Source organism: Perca flavescens, chromosome 9 (assembly GCF_004354835.1).
Source record: "Perca flavescens isolate YP-PL-M2 chromosome 9, PFLA_1.0, whole genome shotgun sequence".
Classification (NCBI taxonomy): domain Eukaryota; kingdom Metazoa; phylum Chordata; class Actinopteri; order Perciformes; family Percidae; genus Perca; species Perca flavescens.
Window position 1 is genome coordinate 11788944 of NC_041339.1, and position 18632 is coordinate 11807575.

Consider the following 18632-nt stretch of genomic DNA (forward strand, 5'->3'; position numbering starts at 1 on the left):
ATTTTTCATTTTTATTATTTGCTCGCCTTCTTCTATCCATTTCCTTCTCAGGAGAGCCCAAAACGTTATAACGTTATACATTGTAAATATAAGTCATCTAACTTGTTCTGGCATCACTCAACTGCAGTGATTCTTCCTCTCAAAGGTTTTTAGTAGCTATCTTCCTTGATACTTTCCAGTGCTGCCATAGGATCTCCTATCTGCCCATTTCAAATCGATTAGAGGCACTTACAGATGACCAAATTATATTTATTTACAATTTTCGCGATTTGTATTTTAAAAATATGACATCATTTTGACTGTCATGTAGAATTAGGCTTTTATTAACTGTCTAACTAAAGGCTCTAGAATTTGTTGAATGGAAGAAGAAGAAAAGTCGCAACTGCTTCATGGTCAGATAAGGGAGCAGCGTGGATATCAAGCCTCTTTAAATCTGTAACGTGAACGCACCATACTGTCGATGACAACAACACGGAAACGTCAGCCACTACTGATTGGTTAGGGCAACGTGACCCCTCTCCCAGATCGTATTGGTTGTCGTAAAAAATGTCCCGCCTCTCTCCGAATTCCACAGCAGGACTCTCTTCCCATTGGTCCACCGGGTTGGAGTACAGAGAACAACAAACAAGATAGGGTGAAGACCGTCGGGATGGATGCAGGTAATGTTAAGCGAGATTTTATAGTAAAATAACATTTCTTTCTTTCCTTTAGCAAGCTAGTACTGCCATAAAATAATCACAACAACGTCATGTCATACCTGGAAACAATTTCCTTCTCTGCCATGACAGGATTGCCAACTCCAGCTGCCAATCCAACACAGACCTTTGTAACGTTAGCCTCGGTGACGTTAGCCTGCTAAAATGATGACTAAAGCTAACCGCTAACTAACGTTAGCCCGCTGTTATTGCTAAATGTGGGGGATTCCCCGCTTTGACAGCTCTCTGCCTAGCCGTAAAACTTACTGGACGGCCTCCAGGTGTCTTCTGTGTTAATGTCATGCGTTGTTGTTAAGTTTCACTCTTAATAATTTGCGTTCCGTCCGTCCTTGGTTTGACTGTTTATGCTAACGTTATGTTACGCCCAAGATGAACATCACAGTCGATGCACTGTCACCATCACATCAGTTATTCGGCTACTGTTAGCACCGGAATGCTATTAGCTATGAGAGAGGTTAAGTTATATGATATGCAGCAACACTTAGCTACGTAGTGTAGTAACTTAATAGTATTCAGAGAATGCGAGCAGACTTAAGTTATTGCATTTCCTTCAACTGCAAATGCAGTTCTTTATCGATGAGGCTGTAAATCTCAGCTTTCTGTCCAAGCTAACTAATGTTAGTCAACTTTTCCTGTCTGTTGTTGGTTATGTGGCAAAACGTTATGTGTTGGCGGAAACCGTTTATTGTTTTTACTTTGCATCAGTAGGGTAAATACATTTCCATTGAATACTAACAGGCACCAGTCAAGCCAAAATCAGATTTTCTTTTTTTTTTAAGAGCAAGTGTACCCTTTAATGGTGTCCATTACTGTTTTGCCCAATTCTGGCTTTGAGCCCAGTATTTCCAACTGCAGTGACAAGTCTGCAGACTGTTACTGTGATTGCTTTTTGCCATCACACTTTATTAAAAGCATCCACCACTTATTTACGTAGCCCACTTATTATTACCATATAATTACAAAAGGCATACATATTTTCAGATATTGATAAATGGGATATAGTTGTTTGATTTTGTCAGTTTTTTCATGCATGTTATCATTTATGTTTCCCCTGATATTAAAGGGTGATTTTACACATTAAGTTCAGTTTACTTGTCATGAAGGGTATCCCTCAGCTTGTGAAAACAGTTGTAAGATGTCATCTGTGGCCCTTGAGGAGCTTTTTGAAGTCTGAGAAAATAACCCTAATGATGCCATATAGTTATGTCGTCAGGGTTATCTCGGCCTGTGCCAGAATGCAGGGAGTGTCAGGGTACAAGAAAAATAACCCCGTCCAGTTGCATTATAGGAAAGGTAGAATTTGTTTTTAGCTTTACCAATACTAAATTGCTGGAGTACCCCTTTTAGATACAATTGAAATGATTCCTAAATGTGTCAAGATTGTTTGTAAAGTCTTTATTTTACTATGAAATGCATTCGGTAGAAACTTGAAACTTAATACTCTATTTATCCCACAGAGAGATTCCTTCTTTACTTCCTCCTTAGCATATTCATCTACATAACCAGAGATTAAAAATCCTAAATACATTCTTTTTAATAGATGGATGTATATAAAACATCCTTCATAGAAGTGACTCAAATTCTTCTTAAGCAACTAATGGATACCACACCTTTACTCCATGACAAATAGCCTCGCTTTTAATAACTGCAACAAGTGGTTAGTGGTCAACAACATGACCACTATCCGTTTCTCTCCTGTAATTTCAAACACTTAGAGTTGACGCTTGACCTCTTTTGCAGCAACCTTGACATACGACACACTTCGCTTTGGAGAGTTTGAAGACTTCCCTGAGACCTCAGAGCCTGTGTGGATCTTGGGGAAAGAATACAATGCACTCACAGGTAGGACTGTGCAAAATAACGTGTACTGTATATGAGATGGTGAGAAAGAAGTATTTAAGTTATAATGAATCATAGCAAGCACTCTTTTCTCTGAGGCTGTATCGTAATATGGTGATTTCTGGTCTTCATGTAGAGAGAGATGAGATTTTATCAGATGTCACTTCACGACTGTGGTTCACATACAGAAAAAACTTTCCACCAATTGGTAAGTGAAGCGATGTGTTTTAGTCAGGGATGCACCGAATCCAGGATTCGGCTTCGGATTCGGCGGAATATTGGGCTTTTTGACGGGGTTCGGTTTCCACTGAACTGAACCCTACGCTTGCACTACGCTGGTCGATGTAATAACGCCGCTGTTGATTACGGGAAAGTGTTTACGTAGGTGGACCGTTGAATGCAGTAGGCTGTGAGAAAATGAAAATTGTTGTTTGGAAGTACTTTCAGTCAAAAGAAGGGGATTCAAGTCAAGCTACATGTTCAATTTGCAATGCCGATTTGTCTCGTGGTGGCGAGGACCCTAAACAATACACAACATTGCCGCTGTTAAAACATTTGCGTATGAAACATCCGAAAGAATACGAGTTGTGCATGAAGGAATCTACAGACAGCAGCCAAAATGCAGCAACTTCAGGTATGGCAAAGGAAGGACAGCCGCAGCTAAAAACTGGTGTTAACCAGATGACCATTACCAGCCTTGCTAGCCCTACACCGAACAAACAGTGGGCCTCAGATCACCCACGAGCCAAAGCCATTCACGCAGCAATTGGGAAAATGCTAGATAGGATTTGGTATTCGGTTTCGGATTCGGCAGAATCTTAACCAGTGGATTCGGTATTTGGCTGACCCCCACAAATCTGGATTCGGTGCATCCCTAGTTTTAGTTGAGCTCCTAAACTAATCTGGGTTTTCTTATCTAATTACAATAAGGGATCCCATGCATGAGTCATGTGTTACAGGTGGGACAGGACCAACATCAGATACAGGATGGGGATGCATGTTACGGTGCGGCCAGATGATCCTAGGCGAGGCCTTGGTGTGTAGACATGTAGGCAGAGGTAAGACAACTTTTCTTTTTTAAAATGCACAAACAAAGAAAAAAATATCTTCCTTGATTGTAGGTAGATAAAGAATTATGGAGATGAAAACCCAATTGTATCACTGTGTGGCACTAACGGCTCTTCTCCAGTGAATAGACTATACCAAACAGAGCTCGTTTGAAACAGGCTTGATAACTGCCTTGTTGTTCTCAGACTGGAGATGGGCCAGAGGCCAGAAACAAAGAGAAGAGTACATCAGCATTCTCAACGCCTTCATTGACAAAAAAGACAGCTATTATTCCATCCATCAAATTGGTACGTAGTGAGTGTCAGACCTTTCCAATTTAATCAAGGACTCCCTCAGGCCGCCCTGAAAGAGTTTGCATCACATTGTTTCTTTTTTTGTTCCTAAATGCTACAGCCCAAATGGGAGTTGGAGAGGGAAAGCCTATAGGCCAGTGGTATGGACCGAACACAGTTGCCCAGGTTTTAAAGTAAGTACTGTAGAGAAACTACAGGTTACTAAGCTACAATGCTCAGCATAAGTGAATACACCCATGCTAAAGTTGACTAAAAAAAACATAGGGGTGTACTTACTTATGCCCCCTGTACTTTAAGGAAGAACATTTATGTATTTATGATACATTATTCATTCACAAAGAAAATTGGTGTCCTTAAAGGTTGGATTTTTCCTAATTTTTTTTAATTAAGGCATTAAGATCAATTTCCAAAAGATGGGGTTTTTTTATTCCTCTTTTTAGTGAACTTTAGCATGGGTGTATTCACATACAGTACAGGCCAAAAGTTTGGACACACCTTCTCATTCAATGCGTTTCCTTTTTATTTTCATGACTATTTACATTGTAGATTCTCACTGAAAGCATCAAAACTATGAATGAACACATATGGAATTATGTACTTAACAAAAAAGTGTGAAATAACTGAAAACATGTCTTATATTTTAGATTCTTCAAAGTAGCCACCCTTTGCTTTTTTATTAATAAGGGAAAAAATTCCACTAATTAACCCTGACAAAGCACACCTGTGAAGTGAAAACCATTTCAGGTGACTACCTCATGAAGCTCATTGAGAGAACACCAAGGGTTTGCAGAGTTATCAAAAAAAGCAAAGGGTGGCTACTTTAAATAATCTCAAATATAAGACATGTTTTCAGTTATTTCACACTTTTTTGTTAAGTACATAAATCCATATGTGTTCATTCATAGTTTTGATGCCTTCAGTGAGAATATACAATGTAAATAGTCATGAAAATAAAGAAACACATTGAATGAGAAGGTGTGTCCAAACTTTTGGCCTGTACTGTATGCTGAGCACTGTAGCTTAGTTTCAGTTGTTTCCAGATTTTATATTTTAGGGTTGCAACTAGTGTTTATTGTTATAATCAATTACCATATTGATTATTTTTTTCAATTTGTGTAAAGAAATTATGAAATAGCCCGACACAAGTTCCCAGAGCCTAAGGTGACCTCTTCAAATTGCCAAGTTAAAGTCCAAAAATATTTTGCTTTTAATGGGTATAAAACTGAAACATTTAGCAAATCCTCTCATTTGAAAAGCTAGACCCACTAGATAATTGGCTTCATAACTTAAAGTGTATTAAAGTTGAGAGTTTTCTTGTAAACAAATTCAAGTTATGTATACATTTAATATTTCTGCTCTTTAGCACTACTCGTGGTCAAAAACTCCATGGGGTACCTTTTTTTAATTATTTCTCAAAAGTGAGACAGATTTTCAATCAGTTAACTAATAATCATTTTAGGTCTTTGGTTTTATTTTTTATTTTTCACAAATATTGCAACTGCTGTGGTAACTTGAAAACTGGAAAAGGCATATCGGTATAAACAGTTATAAAGTTTCTTGGGTCTAAAAAAAAGCCACCTTGATACCCAACGCAAGGAGCTGTCAGGAGAGGCAGAACGGCATGTTGACATTATCACCAGTCAAAACGTACTTTCTGTACTGTAGACATTCAATCAGTGTGATCCAGACACACACACACACACACACACACACACACACACACACACACACACACACACACACACTGTGTGGCATTTAGTTGTTTGTATTGCATCATTTGTTTGCTTTTTCTTTCTTTTCCACTCGTGTTCATCCATCCCAATGTCAAGCAATTCACACACAAAAAAAACAATATACTGTTATAAATAAAATGTCTTCCCAGTGTAGCAAGACACACAAGTGTGACTGTCTCAATGTGCTGCCTTGCTTTCAGGAAGCTGGCAGTGTTTGACACGTGGAGCAGATTAGTCGTACACGTGGCGATGGACAACACTGTGGTCATCGAGGAGATCAGTGAGTGCAGTGGTGTTTGTCCCTTATCATTCATTAACATAAGCAGTTTAAATGTCACTCCGGTACTTGTTGTCTAAGGTTAAACTATTGGCTGTGCTGGCCAAGCTTTCATTAAGTGGATTGTTGTCTTAATTTGACTACAAACAGAAAGCTGAGTGGTCAGTATTTTACTGTAGAGCAGGCTGTTTTAAAGTGCTCATATTATGCTCATTTTCAGGTTCATACTTGTATTTGGAGGTTGTACCAGAATAGGTTTACGTGGTTTAATTTTCAAAAAACACCATGTTTTTGTTGTACTGGACATTGGTGCAGCTCCTCTTTTCACCCTGTGTGTTGAGCTCTCTGTTTTAGCTACAGAGTGAGACATCTCACTTCTGTTCCATCTTTGTTGGGAGTCGCACATGCGCAGTAGCTAGGTAAGGACTACTAGCCAGTCAGAAGCAGAGTATGAGGGCGTACTATGCTAGCAGCTAGGCGAGCATTGTAAAGTGTGTTACAAAGTGAGGCAAATTTTGCCCAGAAGTAAAGGCTGGACTACAATAGAGCTGTTTGGAGCAGTTTGTGAACAGTGTTTTCTGAGATGGTTAAGTCCCTTTGGGGTGGTCTTTGGGCTTTTTCACTTTGTAAACCTATAACGTGCACAAAAAAAGATATATAACAATAAAGGAAAGGGAAAAAGCATAATGTGAGCACTTCAATCCTTTTTCTGACATCAGTCTACTACATGACCTAATGCTAATCCGGTACAGTGACGTTTTTCTTTTAGTTTTTTACAGCATAGACCATAATCATTTTCCAGTAATTTTGTGATGCATTTTCTTCACTGCAGAGCGTCTCTGTATGCCCTGGCTGGACGCTGCAGGAGCCTGTGGCGGAGAGGGCGAGCTCAACGGCTGCCTGGAGGGGGCGTGTGCCCTGGCCGAGGAGGAGACGGCTCTCTGGAAACCTCTGGTCCTGCTCATCCCCCTCAGGCTGGGCCTGAGTGATATAAATGAGGCCTACATCGAAACCCTCAAGGTGAAGCACTTCAGCGTGTGTGATCCCATTGTGTTTATATATGAATATGTGTTAAAACAATTACTTTCTCAATCTTAGGAGTTTTCTGAGGTATATAATGGCATAACATTATATCCAGAAATATGGTGAAACTTGATATACAAAATGAGACGACAAAATTTCCTCTTTGATATTTTAATGACTCAGATATCCCCAAACATACCTCTGTATTTACATATGTGTAATACGTGGTCACCTGCTCCATCTCTTCTGTCAATTCTAGTCAATATTAATTTGATAAAATGAGCGACTAAAGAAACATTAACTTTGACATTATCCAAAGATTGTAGTTTTTAAGATTAGCTTTTTCTTTTTCCCTTTATTTCCAGTGTTTTATAATTAATTGTTGTTATTAATTAATTACTGTTGTAATTAATTACTCTTGTGTAGTGATTTGTCAGCAATTTCACCTGCAGTCTCACAATAGTAAGGTTAATTTAATAAAAATAAATGAGGTCCGGATGTTCACTGTAATAGATTACCCATCTTAAGGAAGTTGTAAGGGTGCTTGCGCCAGTATACATGCTCTCACAGATGGTGGCAAACATCTGCAATTACTGTGGTTAGCATGCGAATATGCAAATATTCTTTTGTCCAGGAGACATAATCTCGTTATTTCTTCATCTGCTCCTCAATGGATGACGATTGAAACAACTATCTAGTACAGGCAATATGCAAAATCAACATCAAGATATACGCTGGTTTAATGGCGGTATCGTGTGACGCCAAAAACAAGCGCCGCGAAGCAGCGACATTTCATTTCGGCGCACATGTTATCCAATCTGTCAGTTCACACCAAGGTGGTAAGCCTCTCTCCAGAACTCAAACCTCCTATGGCGCCATTTTGATGCTACCAAATGCTCCCCCGCCATTAGCATTCCATTGACTGCCATTCATTTTGACATCACTTTGACAGCGAATAACTTTACATCTGAAGCGTTTAACGACTCTATTTTTCCATTGTTTATTTCTAAAGAAACACAACAATGTATAAAAGGCTCCACTACCTTGTATCTGACGTTATGGCTCCGTAGCAGATGTTTTTGTTAAAATAAGCTACCCACGCGACGTACTGTCGCATAGTAGATGAATTACCGTATAGTCCAGGAGAAGCTCGCAGGCAGTTTCGACTTACATTAGCTCTTGAATTACTAATGTTAACTAGCATTTTAGTTAGCAATAATTAGCCTGTGCCTATGTTATCTCCTTACATATACCTACGCTCTCCGTCTCTGCAAGATTGGGAATGATTGAGATTTCTCTTGGCACAGCTACAGAAGACTTCCAACTTTCAGACACGTTGCTCACGTCACATTTACGTCGTCTCTCTCAGTTGGAGACTGCGCAGTAACGCTCATCGCTCACCGGAAAAGCGCTTCTAATATCCTTCACTGGTCTTTGTCCAGAGCAACGGGATCGGTTGGTCCAGTTTATATAAGTCTATGGTTCATACCAACTGCGATCAGGAGCGGAGCGGCCGCACTGGCCCGCGCGCTGCACCGATCGTTTCGGCGTCTCCTCTGTTTCTGCGAGTGTCAAGCCAGGTAGGCAATCAGATACAGAGAGGCCACAGCGCAGCCGTATATTGTACATAAAACACACAGGTTTATGGTGATTGGTTGTCCTTGTGGGTGGCTTTCTGGTGTGCTGGCTGTAAGTCCCGTAAGGAACTAAAACTTACCACAAATCTAAAAAACAAAAACAAATTGTAAACTTTGGAAAATGGTCGCAATGTCATTTATGTTGTTTGTACTAAATTGGCTAAAAGATTTATGAAAACAGGTACCTAAATTACCACTGAGGCAAGATCAGCTACAGCTGGGGTGAGATAAACCCTCTTGTCTCTTTCCACAGCAATGCTTCATGCTGCCTCAGTCCCTGGGTGTTATTGGGGGGAAACCCAACAGTGCCCATTACTTCATTGGTTATGTCGGTATGTCTAGTCTCTGTGTTTGTGAAATAAACACTCAGCTGTGCACTGCACACTTATGCTCACCATATTAATTCTACTTACACCAAGAGAACAATCTAATTATTAACATGCTTCTTTTGATTTATTTGTTTTCAGGAGAGGAACTCATCTATTTAGACCCACACACCACGCAGCCTGCAGTGGATCCATGTGAAGATGGCCAGGTCCCTGATGAGACGTACCATTGTCAGCACCCACCCTGCCGCATGCACATCTGTGAATTGGACCCATCCATCGCAGCGGTAGGAATGCTAGAGAGGGTTTTTATAGCACAGGGCTTTTGTATCTCAAACTAAAGCCTGTTTGTTAAATGTGAATGTGAGCAGGCTGAAAACCTTTTTTTACAGTAACAGATGTTCTGTAGCTTATTGTGTTCTGGTGTGTCCACCAGGGTTTCTTCTGCAGAACAGAGGACGAGTTTGACGACTGGTGTATGCGCGTAAGAAGGGTACGTTTCTGCGAACAATGCTCTTCTGTTGCTCCCTTCGTTAAAGGAATACGCCACCGTTTGTTGAAATAGGGCTTATCACGGTCTATCCTGGCTGTAGATGGGTGGGCCAAAGCATTTTTTGTTTCAGTGCAAGTAATTAGGTTGTTTTTTTGTCTTTTGTTGGCTCACTTTTACTCACAACATGCTAACCGGCAACATAGGATTCCATTCACTACGCTAAGCTAACTAGCGGCGGTGCTGCCGGTGTTGCACCAGACTAAAACAATGCATGCACAAAAAATGCGTTGGCCCACCTTTCTACAGCTAGGGGAGACCGTGATAAGCCCTATTTCAACAAACGGTGGCGTATCCCTTTAAATAAAGCATCACTTTCTTGTTAGAGGAATTGGTGCATTTCAAAAATGATGGTCCTTCTCTTCCAGCTGTCGTGCAACAGAGGGGGCCTGCCCATGTTTGAACTAGTAGACAGTCAGCCCTCACACATGGTCAGCGTGGATGCCCTTAACCTTACTCCTGGTAACTGTATAATTCAAGCTAAATATATTCCAAAAACGTCAGTTAATAAAAATGAATTTTAATGTTTGTTTTTCTTTTACGTGTTGACCCTTACTTTGCAGATTTCTCAGACTCGGACAGGTTGGAGCGGTTCTTTGATTCGGAAGATGAAGAGTTTGAGATCCTTTCCCTCTGAGGAACTTATGAACGATTTGCTGTTCTCGACAGTTTGGGAGAGATTCTCGGTCTCTTCTCTGTATCTGAAGGGAAGCCTGAGGGGATGAACATTAACTGGAGACTTCTTGAGCCAGTCCAGCTCCAATGGTGTAGTCAGTGTGTCACACAGCGTTCTTCTCAACACTGCTCTCTGTCTCCTACATTGAGACTGCCTGGTGGAAGCTGTAGCAGGAGCTCAGGATAAATTCTGTATGCACATCTTCACATACATGTGTTTCCATTTGAGTCTTAACACTTTACATGTTTATTCTGAAGTGATATGGTGCCTTTCCCTGACTCCATAAGTAAAATTGCCATAACATTTTTATGTTGTATAGAAACACAATGGTTCATGATGCCCATGGCTTATGCGGTTTGTCACTAATAACTCAAGTCTGTAACAGCCTGTAATGAAACCAAATTAAGTCAAATCGCAGACAAGTTGCATTAATTGTTCATGCAAAGTATCCTTGCCAACTTTTAATTTGAAGAGTATTTATTTAATCAACACGGTATATAGACAGGTGAAAGATCAATACACATGTATGAGGATAAAAAACAAATAAAGTCAGACTCTGATATTTGACAATGGTACATTTCTCTTCAATTTCAAGACGGTATAAAATTATATTTGAATCGCAGCCGGGGCATTTCTCGTCCGCTTACAAAATAAGAGTGTAGAAGAGTCATTTAGTTACTGAACCAACTGACTGTCTTGGTCCCAAACAAGCAGTTTTGCTGAGACTGGTTCGGCTTCACTTCCACAGCTCTCCAAGTTGCTGGTTATGAGCTGTGTTGATAGTGTTGAGGCTCTGGGTCCTGATGTTCTCGTGCACATCCTCAACACTCTGGGAAGCATCAATAACCTAGAGCAGACAATTTAGATTACCAGATGTTTAATATTATTGATTTAAATAACAACAGGGAATAAATGTATAATCCATACCTGCCAGTTGACTGAAGGATCCTTCATCAGCTGTTCAAATTTCTGTTGAACTGCTTTTTGGAAAACACTGGTCTCATATCTCTCTTCTCCAAACTGACCTCTGAGAGCAGCCTCAGCTGGGCTGAGCTGTAGAAACATGACAAGGTCCGGCTTTGGCAGTCCCACGTCAGGTTTCATGCACCAGTCCAGACAGAAACCCTGAAGGAGATGAACATGTCAAACAATCAGTTTCTCCTCTTAGACACACAGAATAATAATAATAATGTCTGATAGATGCAGAGTAGAAAGGCTGAGAAAGGACTCACGGGCTTTGCACTGGTGAAAGCGACTCCAGAGAAGGCGTACCTATCTACGACCAGAGTGGTGCCTTGCTCTAGCTTCTTCTTTATTAGAGGCCTGTGGTCACAATTATTTCATTATGCTGCATAAGACGTAGGTTATAATGAACACTGGCTAGAGTCGAGGCTAATGACAAAATACTATGCATTTTTTTTAGATTGGAGTTTGCATCAATGCTAATAGTCAACTTCAGAAATGGAAAGAAAAGTACATTTACTCAAAATGCTGTGTATTTTAAAGGATAAAGCTGGTAATATCCTATATTTTTTTGATTGTCAACAGATCCCATGAAAAGACCGAAATCAGTACTTTGACTTCCCTACCCTGTCTGTGGCTTGAAGCCCCAGTCCTGTTGGGTTAGGGTTACATTTAAAGAAATGCGATGAACCGGTGCACGTTTTTCTCCCATCCCGGATAGCTGTGTGGACTAGCCAGACCCTCCTCCGCAGCGCTGTGGAGGGTGGTTAGGCAAAGCTAGACTACATCAAATATAACGTTAAAAGTAGGGATGCACCAAATCCGGATTTTTGGGGTTCGGCCGAATACCAAATCCACTGGTTAAGATTCTGCCAAATCCGAAACCGAATCCTACTCCCATCCTTAGTCCATTAAAGCAACGCTATGTAACCTTTCCCACTTCGGTCCCCCTACAGGTTGGAAGCGGAATTGTCCATTACATTACATTATGCAAGTTTGCCAGATCGGGTAGCGGATCTGTAGTTCGAAGGAACTGGATAATGTAATGTAACAATTCCGCTTCCAACCTGTAGGGGGACCAAAGTGAGAAAAGTTACATAGTGTTGCTTTAACACAGTAAACACATTAATGAAGTAAACAACATCCACAGCAGTGCATCTTTCATTTTATTTTAACTATAAAAAAAAGGCAACATTATGCCAGGAAGACAAGTGGGAAAAACTATTTTGACAATTACCAGAGGCTTTGGCTCGTGGGTGATCTCAGGCCCACTGTTTGTTCGGTGTAGGGCTAGCAAAGCTGGTAATGGTCGTCTGGTAAACAAGTTTTTAAGCTGCGGCTGTCCTTCCTTTGCCGTACCTGAAGTTGCTGCATTTTGGCTGCTGTCTGTATATTCCTTCATGCACAACTCGTATTCTTTCGGATGTTTCATACGCAAATGTTTTAACAGCGGCGATGTTGTGTACTGATTAGGGTCCTCGCCACCACGAGACAAATCGGCATTGCAAACTGAAACTGATGTAGCTCGACTTGACATGTAGCTTCTTTTGACTGAAAGTACTGCCACCAACACCTTTTCTGTTCACAAGATCCATTTTCACTTTCTCCCAACCTACTGCATTGAACGGTCCACCTATGTAAACACGTTCCCGTAATCAATAGCAGCGTCATTTGGTGGGGAAAAAATTCTAAGGTTCGGCAGAAACCGAACCCCGCCAAAAAGCCCAATATTCGGCCGAATACGAAGCCGGATCCTGGACTCGGTGCATCGCTGGTTAAAAGATCAAATTCTCGAAGGAAAAATCTTCTGCTTCCTTTTAACTGGCTAACGTACTTCTCACTGCAAAACTTTGCCTGGGAAGATGTAAACATAGGCTCTTCCAGTCTGCATGCGTTCTGATCGACTGATTTTGTGGAGAATCGGACCCAGGAATAGGCATGAAGAATAACTATATAGTCAATCTTCTCGCTGATGGTCTTGTTTGCTTATGTAGGTCATAGAGAGGCATTTGTATGGCTTGTTTTTTTACAACAATGCACCTCTGTGGCACAGGAACAATAAGTGTTAGTAGGATACATTTGTTGTTGGTTTTGGTCATTTTATGGAATATGTTGACAATAGGAAAAATATAACATATCACCTGAAATGAGTGACATCTGGCTTCAACATTAAAAGGGTCAGTTCACCCATCACTCAACCCTAACCATGTGTAGACTACAACAGCCCCCAATACAATATGGCATGGATGTTTTTTTGTTTTTTTTTAAATTAAAGGGTTAGGTTTTTATTTTATAAAAAACGGTAATGTGTCTGTCCAGAAAAAAAATATTCCAGCTACTGAAGATAAAACAGACTTTACGGTCAACAGCTTTGACAGATGAGATTTTTTCTTCAGTACAAATGTATAGTGTCGATGAGGTCTGTAGATTACCCAGAAAAGTGGGTACAGAACAGCATAGGCCTAAAACTTTACAAACAGTCTTCGTCAAAACTTAAATGGAAACGAGAACTGACCCTTTAAAGTTGTGCCGACAGCTGATTGTGTCCTTTATGGTGAGTACTTAGCCCATTTTGAAGACCTTTTTCTACAGCTTACATTTTGACTTCTCATAGCTGGAAATATGCCAGTAAGCTATTCCAGTGGCGATATTACAAATCCCACTATGGCCACGCCAAGGCCCGCCCTTCAATAGGATTTATTGGCCAGGCGTCCATGCTTACGCAAGGTAACGTAACCCCATTTGTACATAGACAGTACATAAAATGGACCAACAGATCCCGTTGCTCTGGACCAGGGGTCGGCAACCTTAGGCACGCGTGCCACCATGGGCACGCGGGACCTTAACCAATGGCACGCTGGCAATATGTGTGCAAGAGAGTTATTGATGTGTTGAAATCATGGTTGAAATGCTGAAGCACTCTCTCATTCGCATGCCAAATTACAACGTTCACAGTTGCGCAACCTGTTATTTACAGTAGTTTGATTGACTCATATCTCTGACTGGGAACAATACAAAGAGGATTACCAATGGCCGCTGGGGCAGATGAACTAACGCTTGTTATTGTTAGTGTAAGTAGGCTACATTAAAACCTTTGAGAGTTAAAAGCCAATACTTATCAATGCACTCACTTGTGTAGACCGGCATAAACATGTAGAAAGCGATATTTCAATCTGCTCTGTCTGCTCAGTCCACTGCGCTGTTTTATGCAAACACAGCTCTACTCTGCAAATAGCAAATTTTTACAAAACAAGCTAAGTTAGTTCTTCATTCTTGATAATGATGCTGGTTGTGTTATTATTTTGCCACAGCATTGTTTCATTGAAAATGAGGCACACAGCACCTGCTTATCAGTCCATTCATCATTAAAGCTGGGCTTTTCCACAACTTTTCACTTCAGGCTCTTTGACAGTGATATTTTTGTCAGCCCATTTTCCACCAATCAGGACGCTGGATACTAAAACCATGTTTCCATAATAATAATAAACAATAATAATTACCCCACTTTGTCAAAAGAAATTATAACTATCTCGTGGCCACGAGATAATTCTTCTTCACTATATTTATACTTTTTACATGTATATATGTCACAAAGTGGAGCCAGGCAGCCAGAGTTTTCTTATGTTGTATATAGTGTGGTGTTTTGGGTGTTTTATTTTGTATATAGTGTGGTGTTTTGGTTTGCCTGGCACAGAACTGAAGACTCCTCCCAGCGCACCTGAGGCAGATCTCATCAGGAGAGATGCTGGAGGAACACGGAACGCGTTCAAACACATCGGGAGCGCATTTTGATAATGAATGGCTGAGACATAAGGAGGAAAGAGGAGCGGATAGAGAGCGAAAAAGAAACATTGGGGACGCTACGGGAGTGCAGGATGGAGCACAGATAGACGGGCAGGACAGTGGAGCCGGAGCCGGAGGACAGCTGTGGATGTTTGGCGGATCGGCGCAAATGGGAAAAGCAGAGTGGACGTTGCGTGCTGCTGGCCCTCTTCCCCCCCCTCCCTCAAACAGAAAAGGGTAAAGACTGTAGTCCCTTTCTCTATAAACTGGTTGATATCAGATTTTCTATTTTTGCCCAAATCGCACTCGCACAACGCGCCGCGAGGGACTAAACACAGAGATGGATAAACACACCGACGCGTTCAAGGATTGTATTGCAAGGATTTATTCTGCTGCACTAACGCACTTATTTCGACTCACAAAGTCACTTTACATTTGGTAACTGCAGTGCTAATTGTATTTTAGGTGTGGAGGAATAAATCATTGCAATACATGCGTCTCTCAGTGTACTTTCTTGGCCTGCTTACAGCCGCAACAGACTGTATTCTGAAAAAAACAGACTGAAAAAAATAAAAACTTAAGTTGCTCATCACTTCAGCTTTGCACAAGAGGATGAACATTATATAGGATATTTGGGGGTTTCTTTTGTGTGTTAGATTATAAATTATTATTACTACTACAGGTAACGTTTAATATAATACACAGTTGGGAAGGCAAAGACATTTCTCTGTTCTCAGCAGAGGTGGACATTACCGCTGCAGCGATTACCTTTGGACTTTAGCCTAGCAGCTAGCGGAGTTTCCTTCTGTTTATAGATTAATCCTGACAAAACCGCACGGTTAAATGTCAGCCTGCATGCATGTTTTGTAGCCTAAACAGAGCAGCTCATGTTGGTAGTGAGAGCAACAAGGTAGCGGAGTGCCGAGTTGCCCTCTCTGCTATGGTTTAAGCCGATGCTTTTTCGGGGGTAACGCTATTCACTCTACTGGCAGTATTGACAACAGATAAAGCCACCGTGTCTTGAGAAGCTTGTCGTTTTTATTGTTCATGTTTAACTCACTTTAAATCATCTTTGTTATCTCTTTTTCCTCTCACTTTTCCTCACAGCTGCACCCGTAGGCCTACACTACTCTCCGTTACCGCTCGCTCTCCTTGCGCGACCACACGAGCACTGACATCACTCACTTAAGGCACCCTGCTATTCTTGCTCTAACTTACGCTACTCTCTTAAGGGGGTTGCGGTTAACCGCCATACCGTGGTGATACGTTGCTTCTTCACCGCGGTAAGAAAAAAACTATACCGTCACAGCCCTAGATATGCAGCCTACAAGATTTCCATTACTGTATTAACAGAATTGTGATGAACAGTACTAGTAAATAAATACAAGCAGAACTGCAGCAAACTATATTGCACACTGAATATTAAAACAGAGAATATTGCACAGAATGTGAAGTATTGCACTACACTACATCTCTACACTATCTTGAGGCCTCAAGATACTATCTTGTGGCCTCGAGATAGTATCTTGAGGCCACAAGATAGTTATAAATAATTTTTTCCTGATTATGAGAAATAAATGTTATCAAATGTTGCTTATGTAATTATTGCTAACTAAAATGCTAGTTAACATTAGTAATTAAACAGCTAATGTAAGTCGCGTGGTTATGACACAATCGTTAGCCTATTTTTATAAAAACATCTGCTACGGAGCCGTAATGTGAGGTACAAGGTAATGGAGCCTTTTATACATTGTCGTGTTTCTTTAGAAATAAACAAACAATGGACAAATAGAGTCTTTAAACGCTTCAGATGTAAAGTTATTCGCTGTCAAAGTGACGTCAAAATGAATGTCAATGGAATGCTAACAGCGGGTGAACGTTTGGTAGCATCAAAATGGCGCCATGGGAGGTTCAAGCTCTGAAGAGAGGTTTATCCATTGACATATATATATATTTACGGTGATCTCTTGCTTTACTGCGCAGCCTCCAACTGACAGAGACAACGTAAACGTGAGACGTGAGCAACGTGTCTGAAAGTTGTAAGTCTTCTGGTAGCTGGGACAAGAGAAATCTCCATCATTTCCAATCTTACAGAGACGGAGAGTGTAGGTATATGTAAGGAGATAACATAAGCACAGGCTAATTATTGCTAACTAACATGCTAGTTAACATTAGTAATTAAACCTAAACAGCTAATGTAAGTCGAAACTGCCTGAGAGCTTCTCCTGTACTAATAATAGAGGTAATTCCTCTACTGTGCGACAGTAAGTCACTTGGTTATGACACAATCGTTAGCTTATTTTTACAAAAACGTCTCCTACGGAGCTATAACGTGAGGTACAAGGTAATGGAGCCTTTTATACATTGTCGTGTTTCTTTATAAATAAACAATGGACAAATAGAGTCTTTAAACGCTTCAGATGTAAAGTTATTCGCAGTCAAGTGACGTAAAAAAAAAATGGCGGTCTTTGTAATGCTAACAAGAGGTGATCGCTTTGTAGCAACAAAATGGCGCCATCGGAGGTTCGCGTTCTGAAGCGAAGCTTACCCCCTTGGGTTTATCCCCTTGCATTTGTACAGGTTCTATCCCCTGACCAATCGGCTATCCTAACCTTAACCACTTAAGGTCAAATGCCTAACCCCAACCAATCGAGCTGCTTCATAGGGCGGGTCTTGGCGTAGCCATAGTGGGATTCCTAAATGTGCATTCTGGTGAGCCAGGACGCTAAGTGGAATGCAGCCATCATTATTAATATTATTAAATACACCTGCGCTTCTGCTGCTATGACGTGTCAAAATGTCTGCCGTGGAAAGGGTCAGTTAACGTAAACTCTACTTTCACTTAAACACTATAAAGCAAGAGTCTTACACCAGTTCCCAGCGGTTTGCAGAGAACAGCAGGTGCACTGTGTGGTCCTCCAAATCACTTTTCTTCTCAAGGTAGGCGCTTATCAGCTGTCCAATGGTCGTGGTCCTGTCTGACGCCAAGAAACCACACCACATTATATTAATGTTACACAGTAGTGAAACGTTACACTTGAACTGCACTGGGACTGAAAGGAACAACCCAAACAACAATTAACGTTATGCTCACATTAAGCCCTTAACAAAAAAATAGCCTGCCTCACCAGGGAATCTCATCATCTCTGCAGGTCGACCGCTCTGTTGCAGCGCCTGAACTAGTTTCTTGCACTGAGTAGTTTTCCCGGCTTTGTCCACTCCCTCCAGAACAATGAGCGCTCCTCTTTTACACGCCATTACTGCCGGCTGTTTACCAGCGCTGTCCTGTGGTTGAGGAACAAACGTTTTACTGTAGTTAAGCTGTAGCTACCATTTACCAGCTATTGCTATTTACCCGCCTTTTACTGAAGCAAATTGTCAACAAGGAAGTACGTACGACGACGACGCACTTCCGGTTGTAGTTTTTTTTAAATCAACTTTATTGAAATACAAGAAAAAGGGAATTGTAGTCACACTTTCCATGTCCATAATAATAACGTAATTTCCGGAACATTATAAAAATTTGATTACATTCAAAATTATACAAACTCCTTTTTTATTTATTTCAATATTGTTTCCTTTTATAAGATGTATTTGCACTTTCCATTCACATTGTTTAATAATTTTGATATAATAAAAGTAAAAAATGGTACACATGGTAAATAAATCCACAATGCACAGGGATTACATCACTGAATTTACAAAAAGGGGGCTGCCAGTATTGATATCGATGAAAGGTGTGTGTGTG

At 40.8% G+C, this 18632-nt stretch overlaps 2 protein-coding genes across 3 annotated transcripts; one reads left to right on the forward strand and one right to left on the reverse strand.

The window, feature by feature from the left end:
- The first annotated feature begins 580 nt into the window (after window positions 1–580).
- Window positions 581–10705, forward strand: atg4b (autophagy related 4B, cysteine peptidase). Of its 2 annotated transcripts, none has more exons than XM_028587588.1 (13): window positions 581–659; window positions 2457–2558; window positions 2692–2763; window positions 3515–3613; window positions 3809–3910; window positions 4017–4089; window positions 5850–5929; window positions 6759–6946; window positions 8840–8918; window positions 9054–9199; window positions 9349–9405; window positions 9831–9924; window positions 10011–10705. In XM_028587588.1, the coding sequence occupies exons 1-13, from the start codon at window positions 650–652 to the stop codon at window positions 10097–10099; spliced, it is 1191 nt and encodes a 396-aa protein (XP_028443389.1). In that variant the 5' UTR covers window positions 581–649; the 3' UTR covers window positions 10100–10705. The 2 variants fall into 2 exon arrangements, with proteins under 2 accessions (XP_028443389.1, XP_028443390.1); XM_028587589.1 differs by having other exon boundaries at window positions 10026–10705.
- On the reverse strand, window positions 10594–18305 carry dtymk (deoxythymidylate kinase (thymidylate kinase)). Its single transcript, XM_028587590.1, has 5 exons — window positions 18013–18305; window positions 17754–17862; window positions 11371–11461; window positions 11066–11263; window positions 10594–10985 (listed from the first exon to the last, which is right to left on the reverse strand). Exons 1-5 carry the CDS (start codon window positions 18140–18142, stop codon window positions 10875–10877), a joined length of 639 nt encoding a protein of 212 aa, XP_028443391.1. The 5' UTR covers window positions 18143–18305; the 3' UTR covers window positions 10594–10874.
- Window positions 18306–18632: the final 327 nt, after the last annotated feature.

Excerpts from the sequence above, each read along its gene's own strand:
- atg4b (XM_028587588.1), top strand. Across the intron at positions 2,764-3,514 it reads AAAAAACTTTCCACCAATTG|GTGGGACAGGACCAACATCA; the intron begins GTAAGTGAAGCG and ends CATGTGTTACAG. Across the intron at positions 9,406-9,830 it reads GGTGTATGCGCGTAAGAAGG|CTGTCGTGCAACAGAGGGGG; the intron begins GTACGTTTCTGC and ends CTTCTCTTCCAG.
- dtymk (XM_028587590.1), bottom strand. The coding sequence starts at position 18,142 with ATGGCGTGTAAAAGAGGAGCGCTCATTGTTCTGGAGGGAGTGGACAAA. Across the intron at positions 11,462-17,753 it reads GCAAACCGCTGGGAACTGGT|GCCTCTAATAAAGAAGAAGC; the intron begins GTAAGACTCTTG and ends TTGTGACCACAG. Across the intron at positions 10,986-11,065 it reads ATCCTTCAGTCAACTGGCAG|GTTATTGATGCTTCCCAGAG; the intron begins GTATGGATTATA and ends TGTCTGCTCTAG.